This window comes from Monodelphis domestica, chromosome 8, assembly GCF_027887165.1.
Source record: "Monodelphis domestica isolate mMonDom1 chromosome 8, mMonDom1.pri, whole genome shotgun sequence".
NCBI classification, from domain to species: Eukaryota; Metazoa; Chordata; class Mammalia; order Didelphimorphia; family Didelphidae; genus Monodelphis; species Monodelphis domestica.
The window spans coordinates 199473345-199497399 of NC_077234.1; the positions used below are offsets into that span (position 1 = coordinate 199473345).

At 37.7% G+C, this 24055-nt stretch overlaps 1 protein-coding gene across 1 annotated transcript in view; it reads left to right on the forward strand.

The window, feature by feature from the left end:
* Positions 1-14600, forward strand: part of CREG2 (cellular repressor of E1A stimulated genes 2) — a 70195-nt gene extending 55595 nt beyond the window's left edge. The window contains exons 3-4 of the mRNA XM_001369891.4: positions 10883-10996; positions 13088-14600. Coding sequence (XP_001369928.2) covers positions 10883-10996; positions 13088-13235 — 262 coding nt within the window. The 3' untranslated portion in view covers positions 13236-14600. The remainder of the gene's footprint in view (positions 1-10882; positions 10997-13087) is intronic.
* The last annotated feature ends 9455 nt before the right edge of the window (positions 14601-24055 follow it).

The following is a 24055-nucleotide window of genomic DNA, read 5'->3' on the forward strand; positions in this document are numbered from 1 at the left end:
TGGGCTAATATTCAACTATAAGATGAGCTGGAGAAGGAAACAGCAAACCACTCCATTATCTTTGCCCAAAAAAAACCCAAATAGGATCACGAAGTGCTGGACTTAACTTGACAACAATAATTCTTATAAGGAAGGATCAGAAAAAGTATATTGTTTAATTCTTCTCTCCCGTTGTTTACTTTTGTATTTTGTCCAAATTAAACACTTTTTTGATGTACTATTTCCACCTGATCTATTAGTAGAAAAGGGATTGGATGGAGACTTGAGTCATATGTTATTCCTATGCTGAACTCAGGAACCTATGAAAATTCAAGAATGAATAGAATATCTATATTATATGAAAATTTTTTACTAAAAAGAAAACAAAAAGTCTACCTGTACTTATTCACTCAATATTTATTAAGCACCTTGTGGAATCAATTAGAGCTTGGTCAGATATTGAAGATGCTGAGGTCATCCACTCATCCCAGGCCGTCACTAGTTGTTCTGACTTTTGTCTTGGACTCCAGTGACTCTGGAATAGGGAGTAAGGCTGATGGCTTTGTGCCTCACTTAAATCCAGTTAATGAGCAAATCAAGATGTCACCTCATGATGGCACTAGTCCTCTTGAAATGAATGTCAAAAAATAATTAAGCACCTACTATGTGCCAAGGAAACTGTGGAAGGTACTAGGATGAAAAATTAAAGTTTAAGCTCTCAAGAAGTTTAGTCTATAGAGTGGATCAAGCTACTTGCTCTTATAAAATATTTTTCTTATAAGTGATGATTTCTGTACTTCTGTCCTATAGTAACTGGTGAAAAGGTAGAACTAGAAACATTTAGAAAATAAATTATGTACATTATTATCACTATTACAAATAATAGGTAATTATGAAACACTTTATAAATATATGTATTTATATAGTTTATATATGTGTGTGTATATAAATAATCTCATTTGGGCTTTCCAATAATTCTATGAGGGAAATAATAGAGTTATTGGAACGCCCAAATGAGATTTCATTTCTTCAATTCAATTATTCTGACCCATATTTTATGGTTGAGAAAATAGGGACTAAGTGGGTTTGAATCATTTATTCGGTGTCTCAAGGCTAGCTAATGATTGTCAGAAATGGTGCTGAAACTCAATTCTTCCTAACCCCAGGTCTGATCATTCCATTCACCACCCTGTGCTGTTTCTCCAATTAAAAGTATAATCCTTGGGGCAGCGAGGTGGCTCAGTGGATAGAAAGCCAGGTCTAGGGACAGGAGATCCTGGATTCAAATGTGGTCTCATCTCCTAGCTGATGACTATTTGGGCAAGTCACCACCCCAATTGCCTAGCCCTGATTGCTCTTCTGCCTTGGAACCAATACTCCATATTGACTCTAAGAGAGAATAAGGGTTTAAAATTTAAAAGTACAATTCTTGTGCAGAGAATTGTTTTAATACTTTAAGCACAAATAAAACTATTTCCCATTCCTATTCTTATCAACATTATATCTCACTATTTCATATTCTATAAAATAATAATCATTAGAGCATAGGTTTCCAATTGGAAGGAACTTCAGAGGTCATCTAAGTCCAGTTTCTTCATTTTACAGATAGAAAAACTCCATTTTAGTCAAGTGAAGTAGTTTGCCTTAGGTTAGAGAAATAATAAGCCAGAGTTTAAATTCAAGTCCTTTGACTCCCAAAAAAATCAAAATACTTTACAGCCTCCCATCCAACTTGCCCATGCAGATAATACCTCAAAAGATAGGACTTCATTAATGTGGATGTAGGGAGTAGTTGTTTGACCCAGAGCAAGTTCCTTAACCCTGTCTGGGCCAACGTTCCTCATCGGTAAAATAATTTGGAGAAGGGAATGGTAAACAACTCCAGCATTTCTGCCAAAGAAAACTCCAATGGGGTCACAAAGGGTTGAATACAACTGAAAAATGTCTCAACAAAAAGGTACTTCCTCTACCAACACAGGCAACTAATCCTCCATAGTTTGACAGTTCCATGAATTGCTGAGACTGAAAAAATTTATCCTCAAGTGACCACCTCTCTAAACATAGGTGGGCTTGGACAAAAGATAAACAATTCATTATTAGTACCCACTCAAAGCCTTTCAGCTGGGAACAGCATATTAGAAGCTGTGTTCTCCTGGTATAGACTTTAAGAATTCAGGATCACTTCCATGCCACAATGAGACCTTGGAAACTGAGAAATTAATGGAGAATCCAAAATAATATTATTGTTTTCCTTATATTTCCATTCCTTTTCCAGCTCAACTCTCAAATAACCTTTAGAGGAATAATTTGGGAGGCAGCTAGGTGGCACAATGGATAAGACACTTCCTAATTGTATGACCCAAGGCAAGTCATGTAACCCCATTTGCTTAGCCCTTGCTTGCCCTTCTCTCTTAGAGTTGTTATTAAGGCAATAAAGTAAACATTTTAAAAAATTAGTTTTGACCTTTTACACTTGATATTGAAACTAATTCCCTAATTTCCTTCAAACTGCAGTTTCTCTGCCACCTTCTTTTATTCCCAACTGCTAGTACCTTCTCAAGAAAAAATTTACCTTGTCTCAACATAGGTACTTTTTACATGCATATGTTCACACATTGTTTCTCTTCACAGACTGTTCCTACAAGGAAGCTCTTGGACCATTTCCTTTCTGTCTTCATAAGTCCCCAGCATCTGGCACATTTGTTTTGTTGAGACATTTTTTGCTCACGTCTAATACTGTGAGACTCCATTTAGAATTTTCTTGGCAGACATACTGAAGTCATTTGCCATTTCCTTTTCCTGCTCATTTTACAAATGAGAAAACTGAGGAAGACTGGGTTAAGTAACTTGCCCAGGGTCATAGAACCAGTAAGTGGCTGAGGTTGGATTTAACCAAAGAAAGATAAGTCTTCCTGACTCTGGATTCACCCGGCACATAGCAGGCACTTAAATATTTGTTGATTCATTAAGTGGGTAAAGTCTACAGTAGCACTACCATGTATATATTTTTAAATCACCAAAAAGCCCGCCAATGTTACAGGGTCCAAAGGGTATACCCTGTTCCCATAGCAAGTAATGAACCCAGAGGGAAAATATTCAGTAAGGAGGCACAGTGGGCATGTGGACACATCCTCTGTTACTCCCTCTTGCTACAGCTCAACTGAGGATGTAATAATGAAAAAATGTTCATGCTCTTGAAAACAAGTCCCTTAGCACAGAAACAAAACATGGGCTTTGCCTGAGAAATTTACTATTCCCAAAGTTTGTTTTTTTCTTTTCCTAAATTGGATGAGAATAAGTCTTAATGGTTCATGTCTCAGGATATCATTCTAGTTTCATGAAAGCACTGTCTCCAGAATGCATAGTACCTGTCAGGGTCTGCTACCCAGGAGATAATACCATTGAAAGATAACAAAAATACATAGCTGAAGATTAAGCAAGGAACAATGTTTAGAAAATAGGAGGCATTATAGGAGGCATTATGGAAATGTTATGTGATATTATCAGATTAAAAATGCACTAAGGTTAAAAAGTATGCATTTCTCTCAAGTAGAAATTATATCCTCTCCTACCCCTTAAAAATTGTTTTTAGAGATTTCTTTTTTTTTCCTTAATTTTTTTACATGTTGGTACAATTTTTAATACTTGTTTTTCTGATATCCACGTTCTCTCCTTCCCTTCCAGCCCACCTCCTCCCCCAAACAGCCGATTCTCTGACAGAACTTGTACACATTACCCTACAATACACATTTCCATGTTCGTCATGTTGTGAAAGAAGACACATATCACTTAAACTAGAGAAAACTCAATGGAGGAAATAAAGTGAAGAATGGCAGGCTTCAATCTATGTTCAGATTCTCTCAGTTCCTTCTATGGCAAGTCCCTTAGCATTATTGTGGATGCTAGTTAATTCAAGATTGATTTGCTTTAAACAAAATACAAAATTCAAACTATCAATTTTTAAAATCTTTCAAACTTTAACTATCAATCCCACTACTGGACACACACACACACACACACACACACACACATGTACAGAGAGAGAGAGAGATACCAAGGAGATCCTTGACAGAAAGCAGCACTTTTTGAAGAACAAAAAACTGGAGAGTGCCCATTGATTGGGAGCTGATTGAACAAATTGTGGTATATGAATGTAATGCAATATTATTGACTCATAAGAAACAGCAAGTAGGAGGGATTCAGAAAAGTGTGGAAAGTGATAAAGAATGAGAAAAGCAAAATCAAGAGAATAATATATTAATCAATTTATCAAAAAGCATATATTAAGGACTTATTGTGTGCCAGGCACTGTGTTGAGCACTGTAGCTACAAAAGAAAATAAAAATAGCGCCTAATAAACAAATGTTTTAAATTATTTTTATATGTTATAGGGGCAAATTATCTTTTTTTAAAAAGCCTCTTCTATTCATGTAAATTAAAATTGTACTAAATGAAATAGAAACTTAGAGTAATTGTAATGAAAGTCATCTTGGTCCTAGAGAGGTACAGTGGAATGTTGCATACACTCTCAAACATGACTGCTTGACTGATTGGTTTTTGTTTGTTATAAGTGTGATAGAGGAATGATCCAGAGACTTTGAAGGGCAGGGATCATCTACTCTTTCTACATTATACTCAAACCAACCCTCTAATACATAAGGCAGAATTCAATGGGTGGATGTATAGCCAGAAATGAGTGATGAGTGTCACCTAGAAATAGGTATCAATAAACATATTTTTAAAGAAAAAAAGGCCGGGGGTGGGGGGGGGGGGCAGCTCAGTGGATTGAGAGCCAGGCCTAGAGATCAGAGGTCTTAAGTTCAAATATAGCCTCAGATACTTCCCAGGTATGAGACCCCGGAGCAAGTCACTTATCCCCCATTGCCTAGCCCTTACCACTCTTCTGCTTTTTGATAGAAAGAAAGAAAGAAAGAAAGAAAGAAAGAAAGAAAGAAAGAAAGAAAGAAAGAAAGAAAGAAAGAAAGAGAAAGAAAGAAAGAAAGAAAGAAAGAAAGAAAGAAAGAAAGAAAGAAAGAAAGAAAGAAAGAAAGAAAGAAAGAGAGAGAGAGAGAGAGAGAGAGAGAGAGAGAGAAAGAAAGAAAGAAAGAAAGAAAGAAAGAAAGAAAGAAAGAAAGAAAGAAAGAAAGAAAAAGAAAGAAAGAAAGAAAGAAAGAAAGAAAAGAAAGAAAGAAAGAAAGAAAGAAAGAAGAAAGAAAAGAAAGAAAGAAAGAAAGAAAGAAAGAAAGAAAGAAAGAAAGGAAGGAAGGAAGGAAGGAAGGAAGGAAGGAAGGAAGGAAGGAAGGAAGGAAGGAAGGAAGGAAGGAAAGGAAGGAAAGGAAAGGAAAGGAAAGGAAAGGAAAGGAAAGGAAAGGAAAGGAAAAGGAAAGGAAAGAAAGGAAAGGAAAGGAAAGGAAGGAAAGGAAGAGAGGAAAACATTATTTTTAATATAATTTTAGAATAAACTTCTATTAGAACAAAATTTAGAGTAAAATTCTAAAAATTCAAAAAGATTTATTTAAGCTTGAGTCATCCCAACTTCTATTCCAACAATGTTCTGTAAACAGATGCTTACTAAATGTCAGATCAAAGTGAAATGAAATGTAATTAGCAGTCTTGGTAGTTTCACAGAATCCAAAGTCAGTATGGGCTTCAGAGGCCATCTAAAGCAAGACAACCTGAACCAGAATTCCCTCTAAACCATCTGAAACAAATGGCTAGCTAATCTTTTGGCTTGAAACCCTGAGAACTGAACTGAACTGAGCTGAATTCCTACCTCCTCCCCTGCTTTACAAGGGATTGGGCTGTTGTCAGGCATCAAAGGTATATTATATTGTTTTTAGAATTGTAGGATCATAGATTTAGAACTAGGAAGGATCTTAGAGGCTATATCTAGTCCAACCCATTATTTGAGGAGGAGGAACAGGGAGGATGGGTTGTACAAAGTGGGGAAGGAAGGGAATAAGCATTTATCTAGCTCATCTACCACGTGCTAGGCACTGGCCGAAGCGCTTTTTACAAATATTATCTCATTTGATCCTCACAACAACCCTCGCAACAAAGACATAGCAACTACAAAGTACTTTTCACATAAATAAAGTCAGATCTAAACAATTGGAAAAACATGACTTGCCTGTGGATAACATATCATAGTGAAAATGACACTAAATTAATTTCCCTACTTCACGCCATACTGATCAAACTACACAAAAAATGATTTCACAGAGCTAGAAATACAATAATAAAATTCATCTGGAACAATTAAAAGTCAAGAATATCAAGAAAATTAATGAAACCAAAAATATGGAAGAAGGTGGCTTAGCTAGACCAGATCTCAAACTGTATCCTAAAGCAACAACATGAAGACAAGATTGCTGGTACAGTACTGGCTAAGAAAGAGAGTAGTGGGTCAGTGGAATGAAGTGGGCACTCAGCACGCAGTAGTAAACGATGATAGTAGCCTAGTGTTTGCCAAACAGCAAGGTCTGAGGCTAGGAAGAAGCAGCGTTGGGCATCCAAACCAAGGCCCTCCAACTTCAAATGCAGCATCCTCTTCACTTTGCCATTAAAATGAGGAGTTTCTATGAGAAGAAACAACATTGTAGGTAGTCTTAGTACAAAGAAATGAGTGTCAAAATTAAAACCAGGAGAGAATTCAAGTTTGAGACCTCCCACACTCAGGTTGAACAATCATTCCTATATTTTTTTGGACTGCTCTAGAAGTGACCCCATCGAAGTCGGAGAATTGATCTTGATATGTCAGATAAATTGTGAATTAGGGAGAAACTAATTGCATACATTTCCTGAAGTGGATTAGAAAATTGGAAAGGACGGGGCAGCCAGGTAGTTCAGTGGATTGAGACAGGAGGGTCTGATTACATCCATTTCCTAAAATGGATTAGAAAATATAAAAGGTGGGGACAGCGAGGTGGCTCAATAGATTGAGCTTGGAGGTCCTGGGTTCAAATTTGATGTCAGACACTTCCCAGCCATGTAACCCTGTGCAAGTCACTTTATTTAAGCCCTATTGCCTAGCCCTTACTGCTCTTCTGCCTTGGAACACAATACACAGTACAAGAAGACATCTAAGATGGAAGGTAAGAATTTTTTAGAAAAAAAAAGAAAGAAACTATGAAAGAAGATCAGCTATAAAAAAGAAGGTCTCAGAGTGAGTTCATTTAGGGTGTGGGCAGGCACAAGTCTGGCAGCTGGGCTGAATGAAGCAAGAGCTGGGGTGAAGGCTCTGCTGAGCCAGTGAGATGAAGAAGAGTTAGGAAGCTGGTGTAACCACGGGCAGCACGGTCATAAATAATTCTTGAACTGGTGTGTCTGAGCGAGGGAAGAGGGAGGGGAAGTGGGTTCAGACAGGGAAATGCCAGCAAAGGAGCAGATGTTAATAATTAATAGCAATGGAAATAGGTCATAGATGAGACTCTCACTCCCTCGTCTCATCAGGGATTTTGAGTGAATAGCACCACCGATGTTGTTGCCCAATGGTAAATGGTGAGGTATGATTTTGGAGTTTAGGAAGGAAGCATAGATTGCATATGGCACTTGCACATAAGCTGGAAGGAGGAGATGGACCAGATGGCCTCTGAGGTTCCTTCCCTTCCCAAACCTACAGTTCTTATACCTTTGTGAGATAGTTCAGCATAACAGAGTCTGGCTTATATAGTTTTCCTGCCCAGACAATAGAGTAGTAGAATTAAACCCAAAGGTCATCTGTGCATTTGTACCTCTGGCTGGCAGAGACAGTGAAGTCACCAAGGGCTCTGGACTTGGTGTCAGAAGACCTGAGTTCAAATCCTGCCTCTTATAATTAGTAGTTGTATGACCTTGGACAAGTTACTTCTTATGGACCTCAAATTTCTTCAACTGTAAAATGTGGGGATTGATCTACTTGATCTCCAAGGTTGCTCCAGCTCTTAGAGCTCTGGTAGCTGTCATAAGACTGACTAGGTAAGGCTTTCCCTGATGTGCTAATGTGACCAGGGTCCATGATAAGCTGTTCTCAATTGCTTCATCAGGGCCTGAGATGATGATAATTTTAAGACAGGGAGAAAAGATGGGCAAAAAGCACCAATTATGATATATGTTCCTCTCTCCACTCCCTAAGCCTTGCAACCAAGAACCAGGGAGCAGTATATTTGCATTGGAATAAACCTAGAAGAAAAGGAGGGAACGTGGGTCGAGATTGGGCAGCCAGAGTAGGTTGTTGAAGTTTTTCCTTCCTTCCTTTCTCCTTGAGAGAGAATTCCTACCATTCCCTTGTGGGTCACTAGTAGAGAGAGAGACTTTAAAATCCAATCAGTGAGGATTTCTTTCTTCTCCAGGCAATGAAGTTATGTGGCTTGGTTAAAGCCAGAGAAAGGTTCCTGTGCACTAAGGGAGGGACCTCCTATGTATCTGTCAGAGACATTAGTGAGAACACTAGGCTAATGGCATGAACAAAATACCGATTGATTGTGTGTGGTAGTGCACACCTGTAAGTTCTTGCTGCTGGGGAGGAAGAGGGCAGGGAATCATTGGAGTTTAGGCATTCCAAACTACAATAAGTTAGAAGGATCAAGAGTCTGCTCTATTTCTGGCACCAATACAATGAGTAACTGGGCTGCCTAAGGAAGAAGAATTACCCCAGGTCAGAAATGGAACATATCAAAGCTGCTGCACCAATCGGGAGTGGGATTGAGTCCATGCACTTCCAGCCTGGATGAGATAAGGAGCTCCAGTCTCCTACACACACATACTTTTTTGGGGGGAGGGGCGGGGGGTGAGATTGTATTTAATTAATTAATTTAGAATATTTTTCCATGGTTACAAGATTCATGTTCTTTCCCTTCCTAACCCCTCCCATAGCCAATACACAATTCCACTGGGTTTTACATGTGTCATTGAGCAAGACCTATTTCCATATTATTAATATTTGCAATTTAGAGTCTACATCCCCAATCATATCACCACTGAACCATGTGATCAAGCAGTTGTTTTTCTTCTGTGTTTCTGCTCCCACAGTTCTTCCTCTTAATCACGCACATATTTGTATAAAGGATATGTGTATCCTAGATATGTGTGTATATTTGCGTACATACACGTTGTTGGTCAGCCATTTTCAGTTCTGTCAAACTTTGTGACTCATTTTGGGGGATTTCCTTTGCAAAGACACTGTAGTGGTTTGCCATTTCCATAAACCATGTCCATATAAGACAGAGAACTTAATCAACAGATATCATGTGTGGTCTGACTGCTCCAAATGGTTATTCCTGTCTCTCTCCCTTTCTTTGAGCCTCCCTATTCCCTGAAACACAACAATATTGAAAGAAGGTCAATTTATAGCCCTCTCTAATGATGTGGGATGCTATTGTAAAAATGGCACCAAGAAATCTACTTGATGCAGGATTGTCACAAATCTTCAACAGGTAAAAAACATAACATCTGCAAAATGCAATGAGGCAAAGCACAATAAAACAAGGTATGCCTGAACATATATGCAGGATGTTCCAAAAGTCCTAATGCCATTTAAAGTTACCATTACCTTAGTAATATCAAAGATCTCTGGTCACAGATCACCATAACAGAGAGAAGAGTAATGAGGAAGTTGAAATATTACAATCTCTCAAACCTGGAAAAGTTTGAAGGAGTTCATATCAAATAAGATCCTTCTGGTATGGTATCAGATAAAAGTTGCCAACTTCTAGGGCCCTAAATTCATTGCAAGAGTTCCACAAATCCGTATGCTGAATAACCATCTTGTTCAACAACTCAGGAGTAATAAACAAACAAGTACATCTCACAGACTTAATTAATAATATCTCATTATAGTCATGTATGTCATGTATATTATTATTAGTCATATTATTAGTCATATATAGTCATGTATAGTCATACACATCCATGTATGACTAGTTTATTTGTTTGTTTTTTAAATGAATGGAAAAGCAGCATTCCCTAGTGGCTAGAGAGCCAATCTCAAAGATTCAAAGACCCAGGTACAAGTTGTGGCTCTGATAAACACTATATGTGTAACCTTGGCCAAGTCATTTGTCAGTGGTTTAAGCAACTCTATAATTTGCAGAAAAGATGCTGACTTCTATTGGTAAAGGAAGTTTCCTTACCAGGAGTTTCCTGTACCCATCTCCCACAAAAACCACAGGTATAGTTCCTATTTCTGTGGAGACATTGCTGTGATTAACTTAGACATTGTTAATTTAAAAGTAAATAATGCACTTACCAGCTGTGTGACCCTGGACAAGTCACTTAACCCCCATTACCCTTACCACTCTTCTGCCTCAGAACCAATATATACTATTGATTCTAAGATGGCAGGTAATGGTTAAAAAAAAAAGTAAATAATGATAGTTCATCTTATGCCACTAACCAATTTTTTTCCTTCCTTAGACTTATTTCTCAAACAAGGTTTTATGACTTGAGGCATTTAGAAGTTTAAGTGAACCCTCTTTGACCAATGGGGCAGAGATTTGGTGTCAAAAAGAAATGGATCTTTACACATTTTGATTTAGAGAACTATAAATTAACATTTCCTATGCTGTATTGTATTTTAAAACCCTTACATCGCTCTTAGAATCGATATTAAGTATTGGTTCTAAGGCAGAAGAGTATTAAGGGCTTGGCAATGGGGGTCAAGTGACTTCCTCAGTTCTGAACTCAGGGTTGCGCCCCCAATTACATTTAAATCTGGTTCAGGTTGTTCTAGTAAAGACTTTGCAGCTGCTTGTAGTTGGATGCCTCTAGGGTTTCCCTTTCACAGAGAAAAGTAAGAATGAGTAACTAATGGATACGGGCTCCATTTTCTATGATAATAAAACGCAGCCGTCGCTTGAGGCTGATTGTGGAGCTATGCCCATTTGCACAGCTGCTATAATAAGTGTGAAATGTTCTTTCCTTGCAGAAAAAATATCATTGACTTGGAAGATCTTCGATGTGCTAGATTAACTCTTACAGGCCAGATGGTTTCTGTGTCTCCAGAAGAAGTAGAATTTGCCAAGCAAGCTGTGTTTTCAAGGTTCGTCAATGTCCTGTTGTAGATTTCAACCGAAATATGTAATAATGATTTACTTTTTCTCCTGTTGATGAAGCAAGAAAGTCGGCTTCTAGCAGAGGGTGAGGATGGCAGAGAAGGAGATGGGGCTAAGGGCACTTTAACTAAGCATGAGGCTATCCCTGCCCCACTCAACAAGGCTTAGCCTTGAGCTGTTCCTCTGTTTGATATTCATTGCCAGCCAAAGGCTGGACACAATTGTTTCAAGGAATGAATGGCACGGGAAATAGAAAATAATGGGCTGGTACTACTTTTCTTATGTCCACTGTTTATATAATATATAGGAAGACAGTGGGTTAAGATCCTGCCTCTTGGTGACCCTGGCCAAATCTCTTAAATGTCTAGAATTCATCTCTAACCTGAGGAAGACATGGTTAACAGGATAGTGGAAAGAAGGCTGAAGCTGGAGTCAAGAAGACTTGAGTTCAAATCCTGCCTCAGATACTTACTCACTTTGTGACCCTGAACAAGTCTTTTTTTTTTAACCCTTACCTTTTGTCTTAGTCTTAATTTTATGCCAAACAAGTAGTCAAGGCAATTGAAGTTTAGTGTCACACAGCTAGGAAATATCTGAGGCCAGATTTGAACCTCGGTCCTCCTGATTCCAGGCCTGGCTTTCTATCCACTTGCCAAGACTTTTAACTTCTCCCTACCTTCAGTTAACTCATCTATAAAATGAGGTTAGGCATGATGGTCTCTAAAGTCTCTTCTAGTTTTAAATCTTGGGTCTTGTGATCCCTAGTGCCAATGACTCTTAAACTTCAAAGAAGCCCTGGGCAGCCTGTTGCCACATGCTTGAGAGACTGGGTGGAGCATTGTAAAGCCTACTAAAGAGACCAGACAACCTTGGTTTACTTCCTAACAAAGCTGCTTATTGTCTTGACTATGGGCTCGTCACTTAATTTCTCTAAACAATATGTAAAATGGGATGATTATATATCTATCTATCTATCTGCCTATCCATCTATCTATCTACCTATCTATATATCTATCTATTCATCCATCTATCTATCTGTCTGTATGTCTGTCTGTCTATCTATCTATCCATCTGTCTATCTATCTATCCATCAATCCATCTATCCATCTATCTATCCATCTATCTATCCATCCATCCATCTATCCATCTATCTATCTATCCATCTGTCTATCCATCTAACTATCTACATATTTATATATATATATATGAATAAATCTTTCTATATCTTATCTACAAACTGGGGATATAAATGCTTGCACTATGTTCCCCCACATAGGAGGAAAGTGTTTTGTAAGTTGTAAAGCAAGATTATCATGAATATGTGAGCTCTCTGTCAAAGAAACAAACCATATTTTGAAATGAAAATAAGTCTCCTCATTCTTGTCGAAACATGTTAGTTTTCTAAAGTCATCTAAGTGAATGCAAATAGACCTAATTTGGGGCAGTCCTCATATTTCCCAGGCTCATACTTTTTAAAAAACATTCTATAAATGGTTTTATTTAAAATGTTATTTTATTTTAAATGGTTTTATAAAAACTCTATCAATATTCTCCTTTTAAAAAAAAAGTATTTTTCTTCCTAACGATCTCCTAGAACCTCATGCTCAGTTACCTGACTAGCACCATTGGTCAGAAGGAGCAGTCCCTACATCACTGAGCTTAAAGAATTATATGAAGAGGGTCATGCCCATATTACCTAGGACAGATGAATTTTGAGTCTTATAAATTAAACCTCTGATCTAGGAACAGTGGGAAAGCATTCATCCCTGCCACACATGAAACAGCGAGGTGGGGCTATGGATAGAGCACTGGGCTTAGAATCAGGAATACTCATCTTCATGTGTTCAAATCTGACCTTAGACACACTCACAGCTTGTTAATTGGGGGAAAAAAAGGAAAAGAACATATGCCCAATCAGCAAACATTTATTTAGCTAAACATCTGATATGTCAGGCATTGGGTTAGGCAATGGGGATACAATGACAAAAACTACCCTGATCTTAAAGTGCTATCAGATGAAACAGCATATATTTTAAGGAGAAATAAATGTACCTTGGTATCTTCTTCCATTCTTATAGGCATCCAGTGATGAGGAAGTGGCCCCGTCATTATGAATGGTTTTTCATGAAAATGAATGTCGAAAATGTGTGGCTCCAGAACTGGCATGGAGGAGTCTCCAACATTGGGACAGAAGAATATTTCAAAGCTGTTCCAAGTAAAGCTTGAGGAAGCCTAGAGATGGACCTCTATGGCTCCCATCTTTGCTTTTCAAAAGGTAGTTGTTTAAAACAATGCCAGCCCGCACAGTGGTTGGGCAGGCTCTCTTTCTGGAAAGGTTCCTAACAGACTATGACTGTGGACCACTGGGCTAAAAGAGAGATGAAGATGGCCATTCCCAAATTGTGGATTTGCACTGATGACAAATCAATGACTCTTGTTTAAAATCACTTTAGGTAAAGGGTCTGTTCATTTGGAACTCCTCGGCGAGCATCAAAGATGACAATTTTCATATGTGTGGAAACAGCTGGTTTCCATTCTGTAGGAAAACCAATTACTCATGTAAGAACAATGTGACTGCTTCATATTGTGAAAGTGCTTTTGTGTCTTGCTTTGCCAAAAGCATCATGCAAGTGTTCCAAGCTTGATGCAACTCTAAAGGGCTTTAATTAATGTCCTATGGCCCTGTGGGTTTTAACCTCTGCAGGATGGTGGAACATTTAGCCATGAATTGTAAATTATGTTTCTGGATTATAAGCATGTTATCAAACACCTGGTTATGATTTACAGACCAATTACACAACTTTTCCCCCACTCCATTACATGATGAACAGTGTGAGAACTTACTTTTGTACTTAGTCTTCTTCTGACTAAGGCGATTATGATAGTACAATAAATAAGATGGCTTGTTAGGATGAAGTTTGAATAAAGAATACCCAATCCTGATTACAGTCTCTGCCATTCTCCTGCTAAAACCAGAAGTAGTTCAGTGTGACTAGACAGTAGCAGGAGTGAAAGGGAGGTAGCTAGAATATTGCCCACCTAACAATTGGATCATCCCTGGTGAGAGAGAAAAGAACAGAAGCTCACCAAAGGGAGCGCAGCAATGACAGTTCCTAATAAATAAGAAGATTTTCAAAATACTTTTCTACAGTATTCATCTTTTTGGTCTTCTATTATTAATTTTATTCATTTTCCTCTCACAACAAACCAACACAGAAAGTAGATTGGTGGTTCTGTCCCCATTTTTCAAAAAAGGAAGATGGAGTTGATTTTAGAAATGAAAATAGCACCATATCCCAAGAAACTAATCCAGTAATTAATTCCATGAACTGTGATTTCTCCTGACATGAACTTTTAAGTCCAAAAACAACAATTACAACAATTTTCAAACAGCCTCCTGGAGAGCTGTAGCATAATCCTTTTTATAATGAATTCTCATGTTTTGCTTTAAAAATCACTATCTAGCTATTTTTTAAATTAGATTTTTTCAATCAGCAAAATTCCATTTCTCTCCCTCCCATATCCCCCCAAGGGAGAATAAAAGAAAAATAAATTCCCATTACAAACAGAGTCAAAGAACAAATTTATGCATTGCCCATGTTTGAAAAGAATAAATAATTAATATATATGTATATGTATATTATATACATGTGTATGTATACATGTATTTATAAGCTAGAAAGTCTCAGAGTATAGAATGAGACCTACCTAGTATACATATATGTATGTGTATATATATTTGTAGATTGGAAATTTTTAAAAATTATATACTGTTATGTATTTATATATTATTGTTATTCAGTTGTATCCATGTAATTTTGTCCATGGAGTTTTCTTTTGTTTTTCTTTCTTTTTTTTTACTTTATATGTTATGGTGATTTTTTCTTTTGTAATTCTTTTTTTCTTTTTTATTCCCTTTTTTATTTTTTTATTTTTATTTAATTGGTCAATTTAGAATATTATTCCTTGGTTACAAGAATCATCTTCTTTCCCTCTCCTCCCCCCACCCCTTCCATGGGGTTTTCTTGGCAAAGATGCTGGAGTGGTTTTCCATTTCCTTCTTCAAGGGATCCCCATCTTACTGATGAAGAACTGAGACAAGTAGGGGTTAAGAGACTTGCCCAGAGCTAGCAAGTATCTGAGACCAGATTTGAACCCAGATTTTCCTAACTCCAGGCCCAGTGCTCTAGGCTCTGCACCACCTAACTGCCCCATGTGTATATATTATAAACACTCTATGTGTTTATTCTGCACTTTGAGTCCTCCCAATTATTCACCTCTCCATCATTAGTCCTTCGTTCATCATTAGTCCTTTGGAATCATGGCTGATCATTATGTTGATCAGAGTTCCTAGGTCTTTCCAAGTCATTGGGCTTTACAACATTGCTGTCATTGTATTGTTTTCTTGGTTCTGTTCTCTTCTCTGCACATTAATTCCCTCAAGCCTTCCCAGGTTTCTCTGAATCCATTCCCTTCATAATTTCTTATAGCACAATAGTATGCCAGCATACCTACGTACCATAACTTGTCACCCAACTGATGAGCACGTCCTCAGATTCTCATTCTTGGCCATATCAAAAAGGGCTATGAAGTATCTTTGTATCTCTTCAGTTAGAGTTTGTCTTCCTTAGGACTTAACCCCTCATTAGAAATACTCTCTCTCTCTCATATTCCTTTTTTCCTTCCATTTCCCTCTTGAGTAAAATGTATTTCTGTACCCATCTATGTGTTGGTGTGTGTTCTCAGATGAGAATTCAAGTATAAGCTTTTCCCCACCATTCTTCCTTGTTTGTGTATATTTCTATAGGAATACACCAATTATGTGAGATCATTTTCCCCAACCTTCCTTTCCCTTAACCCTGGGTCGTTCCTTTTCCCCTCCTTTCCATTCTTCTTAAGACCATCAAGACATATAACAGAACAACACCCAGGTCTTTTATTCAATTTGATAGTATGGCCTATGATGATTATAGGGTTCAGAGGGGACACATGTATCATTTCCCCATATTTAAATGTAAGCATTAGTCCCTTATGACTAAACAAGTCTATCTTTTTATGTTTCCCTTAATTCATCTTTAATCTTAAGAGTTTCTATGAAGTTCTGGTCTTCTCATCAGGAATGTTTGAAAGTCTTCTTAAAAGTTCATTTTTTATTCCTTTTGGTTACTCTTATTTTTTCTGGGTAAGTTCCTTTTGACTATAAGTCTATATACTTCGCCTTCTGGAATATTATATTCCAAGCAATCCTCTCATTTAGAGTGATAATTGCTAAGTCATTTATGATTCTGACTATGTATCTTGAGTACTTTAAAATTCTTCCTTTCTGGCTATTTGTAGTATTTTTTTTTCTACCTGTAAGCTCTGGATTTTTGCCATAATATTCCTGAAAGTTTTTGCTTGAGGGATTCTTTCAGGAAGTGACAAGTGAGATCCTTTCTATTTCTACTTTGCCCTCTGGCTCTAAAAGATTCTTTTGTGATTTCTTGAAATATGAAGGTTAGGGCCTTTTTTTAGTCATAGCATTCAGGCATTCCAAGGATTTTCACATTTTTTTCTTTGATCTATTTTCCAGGTCATTTTTTTTTCTCAAAGACTTTTTATATTTTCTTCTGATTAAAAATCTATCTAAGAATCAATATTAATTATCATTTCTAAGACAGAAAAGTGGTGAGTGCTAGGCTGCTAGCCCAGAGTCACAAAGTTTGTAAGAAACATTTGAGGCCACATTTGAACCCAGGACTTTTCATTTCCCAGCCTGGCTCTCAATCCACTGAGTCACCTAGCTGCTCCTGAATTTGTTTTTGTTTTGTTTTGTTTTTTAAACTCTTACCTATATCTTAGAATCAATACTATGATTTGTGGACAAATTCTATTAACAAATAAGTTAATTCATTTTAAAAAAAGAAGAAGAATCAATACTTTGCACTGATTCCAAAGCAGAAACACAGTAAGAGCTAGACAATGGGGATTAAGTGACTTGCCCAGAGTCACATAGCTAGGAAATATCTGAGAGACCACATTTGAAAGGAGGCTCTAAGCTTGGCTTTCAAATTTCTAAATCCCAAAATGAATTACTAAAGTAATTCCCCAGCCAAGGGAAAGGAGTCTCAAGATGATGGGCCTTTCCTGGAGACTCACACCTCCAGAAAGGACAAGGAAGGAAGTCATCTTTTACACTCACCACAGTGTCAGTTCAATCAGCAGATTCTTTTATTAGCCTCAACTCTCACAGGCTCCATTCCAAGTGGGTCTCTTTCAAACTCCAAGTGTCCCTCTTCACTCCAAGTCTCTCTTCACTCCAAATGTCTCCCTTCAAGTGTCCCTCTTCACTTCAAGTCCAAGTGTCCATCTTCTGTGTGTCTCTGTTTCCACTTTTAAAGACCTTTTTCTCTTGTGTCAATTCCCCTAAATTTTTACATCTACCAATCACAGCTGACACTCCACTCCAGGACTGCCCACTCTTTCACACATGAGTCACAGACCTCCCACTCAGTGTATGAAATGGGTGTTCACACCTTTTTGTGGTTAAAATCCAAAATGGATAGATCTCCATACTCAACTTTAAGTACTGTGTTTACACTTTGGGTATTAAAATCTAAAAATAGACAGGGGATCACAATTTAATCTTCATGATCAAGGAAGAGCTAAGTACCTTCATTGTTACAATCAAGGGAGAGCCAAATCCAATCTTCACAGGTTCCCTTTGGGTCTATGATTCCTGCATCCATCATTCCTCTGTAGACTTCATTCTAAGCTAGAGATTGGAACTAAGACTCCACTCTGCCTGGAGTCCTAGCCATATCTCTGCTGCTTATTTCTGAATTTAATTCTCTTAGTTAGGGAATACCACTGATTCTTTCCCAGGAACACTTGCCCTAGATCCAGGTCTTCTTCTTGGAACTCCCTCGCATTTATGATCTAGAATTGGGTAGTGAGTGGCAATGCTACCAATTGGCATCTTCATGAGGTGGAGGTGCCCCATCTGAGTTCAACCTCTGCCTGTGCTGGAGCACTCTGGATAGCTATGTTCCAGGCAAATGCCATCCTCAGTGTTTGCTGACTTCACTCTCTCTCTCCATATCCCAATGCCAACCTGGTCCTGAAAAATGACTCACTATGGATTTTTTTTCTTGAATTTTTAATGTTTTTTTCCTTGAATTTTTCTATCAGGATTCCATCTGGTATGTTTTTTAGATTTGTTTGGAAAAGTATGACTGGAGGGTGAGGAGGAGAGGAATTCACTGTTCTTTTTCCTTGTTAATCAACCTCTACAAATTAACTTTAAACTGTTTTTCAGTGTGGGTGAAGGTTTTGATAACTGATTAATAAGGTTACCTATCAAGATTATATGAAACAAAACCCAACAGGTCGCATAATTACAAGGAGGATGTAGGAAATACAAATGACCTTCTGCCATGCTTCTGACCATAGCCCAAAGCTGTAGTTTAGGATTTAAAGCCAGGCTGTGCATCTAGATAGATACAGTCAGTTCTTCTATAACACTTGTTTTGAAAATTCACATTTTTGAAATATTTTATATATTTCATCTTTTGAATATGTTTTAAAAGTAAAGTTTAGTTATTAATTTTTTAATTCACATTTGTCCAACATTACTGAAATATTAAAGAACAATTTGTTGAGAGACAACAAGAAGACAATGAGCCACATGCATCCATGTCTTCCATTACAATTTTTCATCTAATTTCAAAGAACTCTCCCTCTACTCCTTTGCAATAACTCACAAATATCAACTCCACCATGACCTACTTCCACAAGTAAACTTCAGGTCTTTGCAAGGTCAAGTAAAATGTTTATTTTATATCTTAGTGCAGCAGAAATTGTGAGCAGAGGAAGGCTAGTCCAAACTCATGTATCCTATCCCACTCCACCCCACACACACACACTCCCCCAGTCTTAGCCTTTGTAAGCCTAACTTCTGGGAATCACGGCATAGACCTCATAAGAGCCTTAGACCATGAAGGTGGCCACTATTTATTATGGCACTTATCTATGTCTTAATCACTTAAAATGTAAAAAATTGTGGTACTGTTTTTATCAGATTCCTATTTTTTTTATATATATCACTGACAAAGTTGTTTGATTTTTTTTTTAACCCTTACTTTCTACCTTGGAATCAATTTGCAGTAAGGGCTAGGCAATGCTGGTTAAGTGACTTGCCCAGGGTCACACTGCTAGGAAGGGTCTGAGGCCAGATTTGAACCTAGGACCACCTAGCGCTAGGCCTGGCTCTCAATCCACTGAGCTACTCAACTGCCCCCACTGACAAAGTTTTTGAGCTGTTCTCCTCATCCTGTTTTCCCCTTAAATCCTGTGGTTTTCATGGTATAATTTTGCATAGTGATTTTTAGGACTATACCTGCACCATTATAACAGAACTGTCTGTTCTACTGACCTTTTTAGTTCATAGAGAAATGTAAATTCTAGAGACCTTGCCTTAAATTAAGCAAGATCTAGTTTGCCCTTTTATGCTCACTAGAGACAGTAACAGCAAGTGCTTCAATCAAAGCAGGAGCACAAAGGAAGCTCAATCACAGTTTCTTTTTCACCACTAAAATGCTTAGTATGGAAAAATGAGAAGGTGCTTTTTCCTATTTTTCTACCTAAATCATATTTATATTTTATTTTATGATCATGTTCAATCAAAGTATAAGATCATACGCTCATAAATTTCAACCTAGAAGGGACCTTAGAGACAGTATTCAGAATCTTATAAAATAGTCCATAAATCTAGCATGCATTTCTCAGTGTCAGGATACTACATGACAGCAGGAATATTTCTTTTGACAAAGAGATATGTTGAAGCTTTTATCAGAGTACGAAGTAATCACTTGCCATGTTGATTTTTCTCTGAAAGTTCCTAGAAATAATTTCTTCAAGTTTTCAGAACATTTGACTAGGCAAGCAAAGCCTCATCTCCTCTGATTTGATTTGTAATGATGGTGAATATCCCTGAATTTTGACATATTTAGTATAATGTTGATGTGTGAGCTATTTTAATCTGTATTGTTGGGGGGGGGGGATTATACTCTAGAGGAGATTTGGCATTGCTGCTATCACTTTTTGTGCTTCATTTTTAAATGCAACAACCATTCTTTGCTTGTGGGCCTACAGAAAGGCCAGTATTTGGCCCTAAGGCTATAGTTTACAGACACTCTGTCCCCATAGACTTCAAGTTGAAATTCATTAAAAAAAATTTTTAGAAAGTGTGTTATTATGTGATCAACAATGTATTTTACCATTGAATGTAAAGGTTAAAAATTAAAGGTTGGACCAAGTTTATGAGAAATGTGGTCGCTGAAATTAATTACTCAAGACAAAATGACTTTACAAAAGGAGAGAGAGTGAAAGTAAGGGGAATGGGAAAGAGGATAGAGTAAAAGTAAGCTATCTAACCAGCCCCAGGCTCAACCCAGGCAGGGCTAATTAGTCCTCAGCTGGAGGGCCCTAAGCCTTCAGCCAAGGGTCATCACAAGGGCTCCAGCCACAAAGCCTCTTCCAAGATGGGGGCCTCTCTGGATTCTAGTCCCTCCAGAAAGCCAGGAAAAAGGAGTCAGCCTTTTCACTCACCCACGTGGCAGTCCTAACGGAAGGTCCAAGAGCTGCCTCATCAGTATCAGAGTCTCAGGCCCACAAAGGAAATCCTTCACCAGCCTCCAACTGGAACTCAAACTCCAAACTCTGAAGAACTCCTTCACAGGAAGTTACAATCGCTTTTAAAGATGCTTCTTTGCATCACTTCCTGTGCCTTCCTCCACTTTACATGGACCAATCCCAGTCTTAGAATTTTCTTAGGACTGCCCAGGGGGCAGTCAGTTGTTTCTGATTTGTCACTCACTTTTAGCACATGTGGGTTATAGACCTCCCCCCACTCAAGGGTAAAGTGGGGTATATAGGCTTCATGATCTAATCTAAAAGTAGAGACAGGAGAGAGTTAATCCCATCTTCACACAACCTTGATTCTCAAAGAAATTCTAAAAATAATCTATTTTATTCTGTAATCCTGTAATAATTAAAATTATGAAGCTGATAGCTTAATAACTTTATTAAATCAAAGTAATAGTAGTAATGAGAAGGAAAGGTAAGAAAGAGGTAGAGAGATACTTAGCTTTCTAATCCATTGACCACCATAATGGGTTTGTAGCTAACTCGGACAATGGTTCCTTCTGCTCTCCACAGGCCAGCCAGAAGACCCCAAAGACCACCTAGTCTCCACTTTAAAGCTCTTTTCTGCACCCACTCATTCTCACATGTCATATCTCAGAAACTAAACATAGTTTCTTAATTTGCCTGCACCCAGGGGGGAAATGCCTATGGAATCAGTTTCTTGTCTCACTGGTTCCTTGGTTCTTTAACTTCCTTTCTCTGAGGGCTTATCTATACCTGAATTTACTTAGTGATCTTTGACTTCCAGGTCACTAAGAGATGATGTTAAACAAAGTGACATAATGGAGAGAGAAATTCTCTTTCAACAACCCAATTGATACAACTGCTGAAATAGCAAATTATCATAAGTTTGAGTTTTAATGAAGTTGTGCAACATAAAGGCGTATAGACCACAAAAACGACATTCAGATATGTCTAATTATACACCAAAGAATGTTTTATTCCAAATATGGATTTCATTATTCCAGTAAGTGAAGTTATAGTACATGTATTATATTCACCTAATGTATGTTGCAAAACAAAGAGCTATTTTATTTTGAAAGAAAAGGAATTCTATCTTAAAAGAAACCAACAATTAAGTTCCAGAAAAGAAAAAAAATGCAATAAGAAAGGTCCACTTATGAAAAGCTTAGTTTCCATGGAATTTTTTTCTCAAAAAAAAAAAATAGTATGAGTAAACAGAATTTAGTAATCTTTAGAAATGCAGGAACCAGTGTTCTTGTTTTCTATGACCCTCCCCACTTCCCCGCTTCTGTTTTGTAATTATACAAAAACAGAATTGAATTGTCTATCCTTTATAGAATGAAGAAATAGCAGTTAGGGAGGTTAAGTACATAGCCAATCTATTGATGTCTAAGGAACCAGATTATTGTCCTGCAGTTTACTTGCTACTCAGTGCAAAGAACCATGTTGTCTCCCTTAAATTTCTCCCAAGCTCATCCTTGTCATAAAGCTCATAGATTATAAGAGAGTGATAGCATAGGTCCCAGAGTGGGAGCAGAAGAAAGTCTCTGTATGTCGTACTAGCTTTGTCATCCACTTTGTCCTCCATTGCTGACATTTTCACCTGAGTTTCCCCAGTTGTCACTAGAAATCTGAAATACCATCTGCTCTACTTTATTTGCTAAGAGTTTTTCAGATGTGGTCACATAATCTTTCAACTGAAAACTCTAATCTTCACAACTAAAAATTGTATTAATGTACATTATTACTAAAATTAAGATTTGGGACTATGTACAAGTGTTTCTAAATGTTTCTATCCCACAAGAGAACTCAGAAAATTTAAATATGCAAATCCACACACCCATGTATATGTTTATATGCACCTTTGTATATATATGTACTGTGTATACAGATACTGTATATATACACACATGTGTATACATACCCATGTATGTATAGATAGGTGTATTTAATCATTATATTTAAATTAATATATGTAAAGCTGAAATAAAACTCCTGTCCTTAATTTCCCATAGAGTCTGTTAATATTTACTTGAAATAGAGAGCATAGAGATAGAGGGAGATTTAAGCCTATTCTTATCTTGCCACAGGGCACTTCTTCACATGGCTATCTATCTCAGCCACCTCATTCAAGAGAATAGAGAGACACCACTTCCTGGAAGCCCCTCTTTTATTTCTTCTCCTAACCTAATCCCTTCCAGGTCATTGTGCCTAGGTCACTTCTCCTTGGAGCACACTCACACGATGTACCCTCCTGTGATGTAAAGCTAGCAGTCCAGGGACAGAGATAAAACCCCAGGGGATTCCCTACACACAATAATCTATTAATAATAAATACTATTGATTTTATATATGTGTATTTGTATGTATACATACAAATAAAAATAAATATATAAAAAAAATTAGAACTGCTACAAAACTCAAGGAGTTGGGACTCTGTACCCCATCCCTCTACATTAAGGGAGCCAGATGCTCTGGACTTATGTGTGTGATTGAGTCTGAGTTTAGTTTTAGAGGAGGCTGACCTCTTAAAAGAAGGGTGAAAATCCTTTCTTTTTTTTTTGCACTCTTTGGCTCATTACATTCCCATTCCAGAACCATGTGGGAAAATTACTTCAAGTTTAGGTTTGGACTAATGTCTAGGGTTTTTCCAAAGGCAGGGAGTCAATATAAAATATGAATCAATTATGGAACAATTTTTTGTTTCTTCTACATAACACATATAAGACCCACAAGTGTACATTGACAAGAAGACTTAAAACAGGATTCACTAACTTGTAATTATTATTACACTCCCCTAAAAGGATGAGACTTAAACATCAGAACATGAAGCAGTTTGGTGGACTGCTAAGTAGGCATTTTATATTACACCTCAACTCTGAACTGTACAAATAATAGTCTCCAAGAATGTGTCTTCTGGTGAACCAGGACAAAGGGTCAAGCTCCTTCCACAGTGAATGGTATCCTTTCCAGTGCAATAACTTACCCTACTGCCCATCATTGATGACTAAGGGACTCAGGATTGACAACTTCTCAAAATTAGCATTGCCTCCAGAACTAAATGCATACCTCTCAGGGCTGCTTTTCAGTCACCTATACTCAAGAAAAAAGGACACACAAAGCACAAAAGATAGCCAGGGATCCCAAGGTCCAGGCTCAATTCTCCTAGCCAAGCACCTGCTCTGCTAACACATGGGAGCACTCCTTATGTGTGGCCTGTGTAAAAAATAGACTCAAATACAGGACTACAATCCCCACAAGCCTTTGCTCCACTTCCCCAGAATGCCCTGTAATCTCACCTGGGCCGAGATCGAGAAGGTATTTAAGCTGATTCAAAGGCTTTTGAGGTGGCTCTCGCGCTCTCTCTCTCTCTCTCTCTCTCTCTCTCTCTCTCTCTC